Genomic DNA, 12,083 nt, shown 5'->3' with positions numbered 1-12,083 from the left:
GGCCTTTCCAAGTATCATTTTAGAAGGTAGTGTCATTGGCAGAGAACTCTATTATCTTGCTTTTGCTGTTCACAAACTATGGTTTTCTCAAGCAGCTCAGGCATCTCCTTTTTTACTTCAAATTGAGTTAACATCTGAAATGAGAAATATTGTGTATGCTGTAAAACTGCAGTGAATACTCAGGTCCATGATTTCAGATGATTCTTTGATATTCTATTTCTCTGACACATTCAGATTACAGTTCTGCCTGGGTCCCTTTCTCCCTTGAGAGGATACTGGTCATCGTCCTCCAGCGACACTGAATTTTCCTTACATGCACTTTTTCTAGGCTGTTTAAAATGTATAATGGAGGCTTATATTTAACTTTCTCATCCTTAGGAGAAACAAATAAGATTGGAGTCATGATACAGACTCCTGAAAATTTGGAATAAGTAATGTTATATTCCTGCTTATGCTCTTTCCTCATCTCTGACTTTCAAGAACAAACAGAAGAAACCTCATTCCTTTATGTTGTCCTTGGTGCTCTTCTCAGGATATTACTAAATGTAATATGTATTCCTTAAGTACAGAAAAGTTTAAAGATAAGTAGCTATATAATGCAAAGTAACATCAGATTTTTCATTTTCCTTACTCCAGGGAAAGTATTTATCCCCAAGCAAAAGCCTGTACAGTCTTATACCGAAGAAAAATTCTCTCTTGATCCGGAACTGGAGGAAGCCTTGACCAGTGCCACAGACACAGAATTAGGTGACCTTGCAGGTTAGTTTTTTTGAAGTATGAATGGGCTGGTGCATATTTAGACAAGAAAGATCTATAATTAATGTGGTAGTGTATTTGTTATCTGAAATGTGACTATAGGAAGTTGTAGGTGTGATAGAAACTAGATCATGTTAGATACCAGTTTGCTTGTAGCGTATCAACTTTGTTGATTTGTGATAATTTATAGGAAGGTAGATTATTTTAGCCTGCAAAAGATACTGATTTTCAAACTCAAAACCTTTAATTCCTCAGACTGGCTGGTTTTTGTTGTGTGCACTACCGCTTTTTCTTGCGTATAAGAATGTGTTGCTATGTGCCTGTATTCCTCAAGCTTCAGTCAAGAATTTTGTGATTGAACTGCACTTTTAACTTTGCTGCTTGAACCTGGCGAGGTCAAATCTTTCTAAGATGTGAAAGCCAACTAAAAAGTCTACAATTAATTAAATTTTTTTTCTACTTTGAATTATTAAGAGATTGAATGGCGTATTGTACTGATAACTGGGTGTTTTACAAACATCAGTTGTTATTATTTAAAGGAACTCTGCATCTGAGCTGAATTAGTCAGAAACAGTAAAATTGGTTTTTTGCTTTCTCATTTTTTCCTTTTACAGCTATACTGGGAATGTCCAACTTGATAACAAACAATCAGTTCTGTGACGTAGTAGGAAGCAGTAATGGGGTTGACAAAGACAGCTTCTCAAGTAAGTGTGTACGCAAGTGCTAGGTAAATGAGTTCTTTGTACTACACAGTTACTATAGCACTAACTATTTTCTGTTGCACTAGCATTCTTTATAGACTATTCAGTCTTGTGGTGGAAATGTGCATGTCTAAAACATTGCTAATTGGGTTCTGGCAAGAGTGGAATTAAAATATATGTACGCTAAAATCTATTCTGCAGTTGAGTCACTTTCGGGGGATAAAAGTAGGCATAAACATGCATTTGTGTGTGATGGTTTTTAGATTTCATGTTTGTGTTTGTAATTCAACTCCTATGTGCTTTCTAAAAAAAGCTGGTGTGCAAGAAAAGCAGAAAGGCTATGAGGACCTTTGGAAAAGAATTGAACTTTATGAAAATATGGTCAGGAGAGGATGGTATGCTTTTTGGGTGGGGGAGAGATGTAAAGCCTGATGAAATGATCTTTAAATACAGTAAATACTTAGTAAGTGTATCATTTATTCACAGTGAATGTATGTGACCTGTTTGATTACAATTAAATGCCTTACTTTTCAGATATAGTAAAAGGTGAAAAAATGTTGCCTGTTTTTGATGAACCGCCAAATCCCACAAATGTGGAGGAGACACTGCAAAGGATTAAAGATAATGATTCTCGTCTTGTTGAAGTTAATCTAAATAACATTAAGGTAATTACCTGAAGTCTGCAGTAAATATGCTGCTTTTTCTCAGTAGAAGACACTTTAAGCTGCAAAACTCTATAAGAGAGCATGATAGGCTTATTTTAAGTACCGCAGCCTTTCTGCTGAATGTTGCAGCGTATGTAATCTCAGAAGCCTGGAGCTAAACAGATAAGCCATCTTGGTTTCTTTTGCCAAACGCGTATTTAAAAAGTCTTAGATTTTCTTACTGCCAGCCCAGATTTCTGTTGCTGCCAAGTTGGCAACAGTTCCAGCAGTTCACCATTGTGGAGTTAACTACTTCTTTGAATCCTTTGTCCTTGATGAAGCAATGTGCTCTCAGTTACTGCTATTGCAAACAAAGTGATATTTGTACCTGACATCCTTCTGATTCTTGTAGAAAAGAGCTGTCGGCAATTAGGGCAGCTTCTGCTGTTGTGTTTTTAAACATGACTAAAACTTTTGTATATTTGCGTGAAAGAAAACAGAACTGTAGCACTTCTGACTTACAGTGCAGACAGCAGTGACAGGCTGCTAGCTGCAGACTCGCTAGTAGCCTAGGCTATTTTTTGCCCTTACTAAAGGAAGAAAATAAAATACATGGTTTAAGAATATTGTACAATAGAGAAATGCTAGACAAAATAAATACCTAAAAAGGCAACAGAACAAAATTTCTGATATAGTAAACTGAGAAATTTGCTACCCTAATTGATTATCTAAAATTATTGCTTTTAAGCTTGGTTGCTACTACACTGTAAAAATTATCAAACTATAAATTGGCAAATTCTGGAATTATTCTTAATAGAACACAGAATGAAATGCAAATGGTTTCACCAGTCTAAAGCTCTAAATCTTTTAATATTTGAGAGAGGTTAATCTGATGTGGTAGTTAGCAGAATGTTCAGTTCATGTAAATTTTGCTCAGTAACAGTTCCAAGTCAGCTAAATACTTTTTAACACTTCTATTGTGGCAATGGCATCAATGTGGTAAAGATGACTTTGCTTTATAGAATTGGTGACTCTGATAGCCATTTTATCTTACATATAGCTTTGCTACACATGTAAGCCTTTACTGTGAGACTGCTGGAGACCAGTGATAGTTAATATTATAGTACATTTTGCTGTAAAGAGAATAAGATAATGGAGGAAGTTGGGGCGGAGGGGATAAACTTGTGTATCTCAAGAGAGTGAAATGCTATTTTTAATTCAAGAACATACCGATTCCAACGCTGAAAGAATTTGCAAAAGCCTTAGAAACCAACACGCATGTGAAGAATTTTAGCCTTGCAGCCACCCGAAGCAATGATCCTGTTGCTGTTGTAAGTACTCTTGCTAACGTGCTTGAGTGGGGTGCAAGGGAAGTTGGGATGGAAAGACAATGGTAAGGGATTGAATTGAATCCTGTTTAAATATTGAGGGATGAAAATGAATAAATTCTGTTACACTGTAAAATATGTTTTCTTTAACAAAACTTTGTTGTATCAACATTGGTAAATGATTACTAGTTATGCAGCAATGCATCAGATGTATGAGATGAGTGAGAATTCTTTTTTTCCAATCCCTTCCCCCGATTTTTTATTTTGCTAACCTTCCTGTTTTTTGCTTTCTTTCCTAATTGTTTAGTTCCTGATGTTCATTCCACAAGCCAATAGTATATTCAAAATTAACTTTAAAAGAAGCACATCTGAGGACTGAAAAAGCTCATAATCTTTTTCAACTAACTAGAGTTTTAGTTGAAGAAAGTTGAAAAATACCTGTTTCTCTGATCTCCCGGCTACCAAAGATTGGCTTAAAGCATTGGCATATAAAGCATAATATTAGTCAAGGTATCTAGTTTGACACAATTGAAACTTACATATTTATCATCTGGTCCTGTTTTTCCTATGTTGAATCAAAAGCAGTACCTTATTTATTTGCAAATAAAGAGGTAAGAAAACAACACTAACTGTTTTGCCAGGACAATCTTTTGCATTTGTTTTAATTTCAAAATAGAAAGAAAACTAGTTTGAAAGACTCCATTAAATGAACAAATGAACATTTGAAAGCTTTGTTTTGGGTCAATTAAAAAGTTCCTTTTCAGCAGAACTGAAACATTTGTAATAAAAATCTATAAAAGCTTCTTTTCTTGGGTGTGGTTTTGTTGGGGTTTTTTTGCATTGTGACTTGATACAAAAAAATTTAAAGGTTATGATTTTTATGACAGTAAACCTCAGCAGTCATCTATTCTTGTTTTCTTATTTTCTCAGAAATACGATCAGGTATATGCCATTTCCATAAGAGTGCTTTTAGCTACATGCTGGTACTGTACTTAGAGCTTTGAATTTTACGTCTTCCTACCAAATCTGTAGACACAAGCATTTTGAAAGTCAAATCTCCTGTTTACAAATTAACGATATCTAATTCTTTCAGTTGACTAATGCCCTTTCATTGGCCTTTACTTAGCAGCTTGCATTACTCATTGTATGCTGTGAAGGCTTACAAAATGGAATTGGTCCAATATGCTAATTTCAGACAATTTATATTCTATGTAGCTTTTTAGTTTGTAATGAGAAAGACAGGCCTTTTCTTGACTAAATACTATTAAAAAAGGGAATGCAGATAATGCCTGGTTGAAGACTCGCTTCAGTCTCAATAAGTGAAAACTTGGAAAGTTACACCATGCATCTGTGAACCTGTTGCTCCTATTGAACTAGTTAGTGGAAAAGGTTATCACTATGTCCTATGATGTACTGTAGCAAAATTCAATAGTTTAATGATCCTTTCTTGCATTCAAAGGCTCTTGCAGATATGCTGAGAGTAAACACAAAATTAAAAAGTTTAAACATAGAATCAAACTTCATCACTGGAGTTGGAATTTTGGCACTGGTCGATGCACTGAAAGACAATGAAACATTGACAGAGATCAAAATTGATAATCAGGTAAGTGAGGTGGTGGTAATATCATAATTAAAATCAATCTATCCTAGTTGACTGAATATTTTTAGAAGGCAGCTTGTGATAAACTTTCCAAAATATTTTACTTTTAAATATCTTAACCCCATGAATGATTGTCCTTAAGATTCTCAGAAGCATCCAGTTGAAGTTGATTCCTGGTCACTTCTGTGCTTGCTTCTGCTTTAAAGTGCACAAACGTATTTTATGACCTTCTGCCTTTTAGATTAATCAAAATGAAGTAAGTGTTTCTTGACTAATATGATGAAAGTATTCTGATCTCTTTTAGGGTGAATACACATAAGCTCTGTTGTCTTTGTGTACCTTTTATTTTAACAGAGGCAGCAGCTGGGCACAGTTGCAGAAGTAGAAATTGCCAAGATGCTTGAAGAAAACACCAAGATCCTCAAATTTGGATACCATTTCACACAACAGGGACCTCGAGCCAGGGCAGCTGCAGCTATCACAAAAAATAATGATTTGGGTAAGACTTGTCAGTAGAGTGACTATTATATGAATGTGTGTGTGGCACAGGTTTTAAAGGTGTCTTTTTTCTGCTTTTCTGTTGACATAACCAGGATAGCAAGATATGAGTAGATTAGTTTCATATTTCTCTTGTGCTTTACTCCTCCTCTTCTCTTGCTGCTTGATGTTCTCCTTTTTATTTTGTTGCAGGGTGTTCAGGTGTATGAGTTGAGGATTTTTAGCATAGTCTAGAACAAGAACATTCAAATTCCACGTGAGTTGTGGCAAAGGGAGGGAAAACAATATTTTTGATTGTTCAGTTTTATTCAGGTAAGAGTCATCGTTTCTTTAAAAGCAGTACTTGAAATTAGTAGTGCAGGATGCCCTCTTCAATGCCAGTACACCCAGTCTCATTTGGATTGCTTGAGCAAGGAAACTGAACATACTCTCTTGTGCAGAGGCTGGGACTGGGTCATCTCTTCCCTTATGGTTCTGTTCATATATAGGTGCCTTCCCTGCCTCTCTTAAAGGTAGCTGGTAGCAGTGGCATCTTTATTTGCTGCAGTAAGTTTTGTTGGAGCTCATCTGTTGGAATCGTAACTGAATGGACCAGCAGAAAATTGGTTAGTAATATAGTATGTGAATGGAAATTGTTTGTATAATAATGTCAAATACTTGAATCTCTCAACTACAACAAGATAATGTGGTCCATCTATTTAAATAGAATTACATTTTAAAACTCCATTTAATTAAACATTTTGGCTTTAGATGCTTTGTGGTAAGGATTACACATCTCATCAGCGTGAAAATGGGCCAGGCAGTTTAGTAGTAATGGTAGTTCAGTGTCGTGGTTTAACCCCAGCTGGCAACTAAGCACCACGCAGCCACTCGCTTGCTCCCCCGCCGCCCACCCCAGTGGGATGAGGGAGAGAATCAGGAGAGTAAAAGTGAGAAAACTCGTGGGCTGAGATAAGACAGTTTAATAGGTAAAGCAAAAGCTGTGTGCGCAAGCAAAGCAAAACAAGGAATTCATTCACCACGTCCCATCGGCAGGCAGGCGTTCAGCCATCTCCAGGAAAGCAGGGCTCCATCACGTGTAACGGTTACTTGGGAAGACAAACGCCATCACTCCAAATGTCCCCCCCTCTTCCTTCTTCTTCCCCCAGCTTTATATGCTGAGCGTGACATCCTATGGTATGGAACATCCCTTTGGTCAGTTGGGGTCAGCTGTCCCGGCTGTGTCCCCTCCCAGCTTCTTGTGCACCCCCAGCCTCCTCGCTGGTGGGGTGGGGTGAGAAGCAGCAAAGGCCTTGACTCTGTGTAAGCACTGCTCAGCAGTAATGAAAACATCCCTGTGTTAGCAACACTGTTTCCAGCACAAATCCAAAACACAGCCCCATACTAGCTACTGTGAAGAAAATTAACTCTATCCCAGCCAAAACCAGCACATTCAGGAATAGATTAGAGGGAATGACATAGGAAATTGGAATTTGGTTTAAAGATCTGCTTCCCCTCTGAGTAAAGTTTAAAGTGGAGGAGAACAGATCTGAAAGAGATGGAGGAGGAGCAACAGAATAGAGCATAGAGAGAGAAGAAAGGCACTCAGACACTGCATAACTGTTTCTCAAAATAGATTCTAAACTAGTTATTTTTTCATCATAATGCTTCAGGTGTCTCTCTACTGTCTTTTAAGGTTTCTCTTTTCACTAGTTCTCATTTTAGTGTTTGACTGTTGGAAATCTATGTTTCTATTGATATCTTGCCTTTTTTTCTTTGCTTTCTTAGTCTGGAGTATGCAAGTAAAAGTTTCTGCAAATACCTTTTCATCTCTCCAGCCCTGACGCTACAGAGACAGGTTACTCTGAATACCCAGTTGGGTATTGAGCACTGAAAACTGAGATGTTCAAAGTCTCTCATTTCTGTCTTTGTACGTTTCTTCTAAAACAATAGTCTACATCTTTCTCCCTTGTTCACACTGTGTTGTACTACTTCCCTTTTCTTTGAAACCGTGTACATGTTGCTTTTAACTGCATGATTGGAGAAGTCTAAGGTTGGAAACTTCCATCTGTTCTTGCGATTTGATGAAAGCAGGTATGCATAACTTCTGTCACTGATGAAAACGATTTGGATTCAAAGGAAGATAAGTCTATGGGTTACTCTCAAAGTGAGCAATACATTGGCTTTGTAAAGAGTAAAATTCTAGTGTGATTTTATTCTCGTTGTTTCTTTAGACTGTATCTAAAGCATTTCTTGAGACAGGAAGAGGGATGGGAAACAAAAAAGTTTTCCCTCTGTTATCTTGATCTGAAGGTAAAGAAGATCAATTCAAATTGCAAATATCTGTAAAACTGCGTAATTTCCAATGAATGGATTTGAGAACAGAATCACTTTCTTATATAGGTGTGCTTGCTTGACTTTTTTAAACAAAACAGAGATGCCCTATATAATTTCTAAGACCCTTAGCCTCATTTGTTATGTCTGCACAGAAAACACGATTTGATCGGGGAAAAAGAAAATATCACTTAAAAATACTACAAATATTGAGTAAAACTCCAGTCATTCAGTCAGTCTTGCATATTCTGAAGTCTAAACTGCATGTGAGCTTTTAGTGATTTTATTCACAAATCTTTGTTGCTCTTGCATTTTCTGACAATTGAATATTTTTCATTAATAAATGGAATATTTTAAGCTATTGAATGTAACATCTTTATTTGCAAAGTGTATAAATTGTATTAGATATACTGTGAAACTCTTGTACTGTTTCTTTTGAAGCCCTGTAAACTTAATTCTCCACCACTAGAAAACTGCAATGTAAAAAAAGAGTACTGGCTAAATCTGCTTACCAAACATAAAATGATTAATGTTTCCCACCAGTCTCTCCTCACAAATATTTGAAGCTGTTAATGAATAACGCAATAAGCACTGCTAAGGCATAAGCTTAAAACGATGGATAATAGTAAGTGTTAATTACCTTAAGTTGCACTATGTGAAACTTCATGCGGCAAAGTAACTGTTGACGTTGTAGAAATATGAAAAGTAGTTACAATGATAAAATAGTAAAACTTTTTTTTTTTCGTACTCTATTGTTACAGTTCGCAAGAGAAGGGTTGAAGGAGACAACTAGCAGATCTTGTTGCCAAAACTGTGTGGAGATTTCAAGGGTCGTCAAGGCATGCTCATCACTGTGGGCTTTGGCAATTTTGGACTACATTTACCTGGGTTAGAAGGGAAAAGACTGGAAACTCCATTCTTTTTAAAGCAAAACTATATTAATAATCTGCTGGTATGCATCACGTTTTTCAGATTGAGACACAGTAACTGCACCAGTCTCTGTACCATAGGTTTTGATTGTTTTTTTAAGAACTTTTTTGTACTTCAAGACTTCGGCTGTGCTTTCTACTAAAACTGTAATTGCAAATCAATGGTATAATTGTCTGTAGTCAAAGAATGGGACATTCAAGACCATTGGGCAGATAATGACCAAACTGAAATGTTTGTTAGAAAATCTGGGGGTGCTTATTTACATGGAGGGGTGTGTATATTCTTGAAAACAATGCATTAGTGATAAGGGATTCTTCACAGAACAGTTGGATCCATTGTGTAGAGCTGTTCAGCCTTGTTCATATGCACTGAAGAGAAATTGTTCACAGCTATCTTATTTGTAATTCTACTTTATTTTTTATTAGTTCTTGATACTGTGATTAAGTTTAAAGACATCCCTTTAAACCAAACAAAAATAAATTGGCTGACTTCTCCCAAGAGATTTGAGGGACTAATAAAAAAGTGGAAGCCTTGCAAAAAAAAAAAAAAAAACAAAAAGTAGGAGCCTTGCAAAATGACAGTTTTTCTATTACACCTAAATCCTTAAAGTCTTTTTCAAAAGGTCCCATAACTGTATCTTGCTCTGTATCTAAACTGGATATGTTTTTAGACTGAATTCATGTGTTCATCAGCATTATTTAGTTTATATTCTTTGTTTAAAAATCCTTATCTACATTCATAAGTATCAATTTCTCTAGAAGTAGTGGACATGCATTTTTTAAGTTCTGCTTAATTCTGTACAGGAAAAAGCAGCCTTAACTGTAAAACCACTGTCCTAAGCTGCTGGCAAATGGAAAAATCCTTTTTTTTCAAGCTGTTGCATTAAGCTATTAGTACTTCATATAAATCTATCATTTTTTAATAAAGCAATGAAGTAACACTTTTAAGAAAGGATTTTTCTATTCTACTTATGTCTTGATGTTGAAACACTACGTAAGACATGCAGAAATTAACCAATATGCAGTGTCAAATCTGTATGGCGTAGTAATTATTAAAGTTCTATATCTAAGAAAACTAATAAGGTAACAAGAATCACTTCAACTTCTGTACATAATCACAGTAGACTTCTTTGAAAGAATATGAAAATCTAGAGGCTTTTTGGTGTAGGTCTGTTTGGGCTGTACTGTACTAGTTTGCTCAATGTTGTCATGAGATCATAAACTCACAAAAATGTTCTAAAGGACTGCTCGGCTATATTTATAGCAACAGAGAATTCAACTGACAACTGTTTTCATCAAAGGATCATAATACGATGAGCATTTTATGTATAGAAAACATATTGGACTGAGATTTTTGCATCAGGTTGTATATACTATAAAAGTTTAACAGGGCAACTCTCTGATGTTGTGCCCATGTTGTAATTTGCTGCAAATCTTGTTTTGGATCTTTAAAGACAGACTTTATTCCAGAGGTGACTTCGAATTTTACTGCAACTGTACAGAGAATTTTAAACTATAGTGCCTTCAGTGAGGATGTATATAACTGGTTTATACTTGTAGAAGAACTTTTTTTTCCCTATTTCAAAATCGGCCTTTTATTACAATTACAAATCAATGTGTGCTCTGAAAAGCAAGTCAGAATTAATTTTCTGTTAAAACCAAAGACTATACATACTATAACTTTGAAACAACTAGAAGTGATCTGACTGGTAACAAAAAGGGCTTCTTTTGGTTTTGGCTTTTGTAATTTTTCAAGGACTTTTTAGATTTTGAAATTTAAGTTCTTACATGGTATGCATAAAATCACAAGTGTCTTTTTACAGACAGTGCTGTATAAACATGGCCAAAGCATGTCATGTGCTGAGTTGCCTAAAGCTGTACTGTACTTTTTATTTGCTAGGCACCATAATCATTTTGTGTCAAAAAACAGGCTGTAATGTCTTCCTTCATTTGTTGAAGGGCTGCATGTTCATGGAATCTGTTCATGTATTGTGATTCTATGATGATTTATTTTATCATTATCTAACAAGATTAGGCAGTTATCTCCTACTTGAAGATGAAGGAGAAAAATGAAAGGCTGGATTATGGAAATGATAGCCCAAATCCCTTCCTCTGTTAAATCAAGTTTAGCTGCTTTAATGATTTGTATTCCGGTCAAAGGCAGGGGCTTTTAAGCTGCAACTCTCGGGTGTCCTGTCACAGATGATAGTAGTGGACCTTAATAATTGGTTTAGCTCTGTCAACAGCAGCTAAGTATTTGACTGCTTGGTGGCGCTTTCAGGACAGATATCTGACAGGCTGGGCATAGAAAACTAGGTTTTTTTCAATCAGAAGGGTTTGGCCCTCCAAATTGTTGCAAGACATTTGGCATGGTGCATGAAACAGTTACAACAATCACTTTTGTGCCTACAATGTGTATCCTTTTTGGAATAAATGAAGGAATTCAGTCGGTAGCCAGGAATCATAAACAGTCTCAATAAGCAAAGTGAACACTGATGCAATCAAGTGTAGTGAGATCTTGTGTATGACTTCATTATTTTTCAGTGCAAAAGTGGTATTACTTTGATAACCAGCTACCATAAACACAAGGTCTTTTTTCCAAAAGAGGTGATACTTTTTTCTTCTTGATTATTTTTCAGGCTTAATGCAGAAATTAAATGACCACATACATTGGTTCTGTTGGTTCCAAGCTAAGCATGGAAACATAGCCTCTATTCCAAAGCAATTATCTATTTACTGTTGTATGTTAAAGAAAAAGCCTCATTCTCTCTACAGCTTGAGTAATACTGTTTGTAAGCTACAAACGAGGAAGTGTTCAATTTAAATTTCCATTGAGGAAACATGAATTGAGTGTTTTAGCATATCAGCACTATATGCTGTCAGATTGTAAACCAGTAAAAGTTTTGGATGGATGATTAAAGTACTGTATTCTTGTTGTGGTTTGGGGGGGTTGTTTGTTTCTTTTAAATAGCACACTGACATGCTTAAAGTTGACCCATGCATTTATGTCAAACCGTTACTTTTTCTTCTTCAGTAGGTGAGTGACCGACCACATGGCACTTCTGGGAGTAAAGGGCTACTCATGTGGAACTCAATTTTCACACAGCAGGCAGCAGAAGGATGTGTAAGAGCCCATAAAAGGGGTGATGGCATACTGTCACGCCTGTTCAATCCATACAAGCGAGTAAGGAAGAAATGGGGTGGGACATTAGGCTGCTTTGTGCAGGATTCTTTCAGCCACATTTGGCAATGGGAAGGTGTACAGGTACAGACAAATTATGATCCCTTTCTTCGACACAGTGGATAAGAGTCTT

The 12,083-nt window shown here is 36.2% G+C and overlaps 1 protein-coding gene across 3 annotated transcripts in view; it reads left to right on the top strand.

Moving 5' to 3' along the window:
• The window catches only part of LOC127020452 (tropomodulin-3), a 28,033-nt gene extending 16,325 nt beyond the window's left edge, over positions 1–11,708 (top strand). For all 3 annotated transcript variants that reach the window (XM_050903020.1, XM_050903023.1, XM_050903022.1), the window contains exons 4-10: positions 637–759; positions 1,371–1,460; positions 1,992–2,122; positions 3,325–3,432; positions 4,889–5,032; positions 5,384–5,528; positions 8,602–11,708. In XM_050903020.1, the coding sequence (XP_050758977.1) occupies positions 637–759; positions 1,371–1,460; positions 1,992–2,122; positions 3,325–3,432; positions 4,889–5,032; positions 5,384–5,528; positions 8,602–8,633 (773 nt within the window). In that variant the 3' untranslated portion in view covers positions 8,634–11,708. The remainder of the gene's footprint in view (positions 1–636; positions 760–1,370; positions 1,461–1,991; positions 2,123–3,324; positions 3,433–4,888; positions 5,033–5,383; positions 5,529–8,601) is intronic.
• The last annotated feature ends 375 nt before the right edge of the window (positions 11,709–12,083 follow it).

Source organism: Gymnogyps californianus, chromosome 11 (genome assembly GCF_018139145.2).
Source record: "Gymnogyps californianus isolate 813 chromosome 11, ASM1813914v2, whole genome shotgun sequence".
NCBI classification, from domain to species: domain Eukaryota; kingdom Metazoa; phylum Chordata; class Aves; order Accipitriformes; family Cathartidae; genus Gymnogyps; species Gymnogyps californianus.
This window is presented reverse-complemented; position numbering and strand designations above follow the sequence as displayed.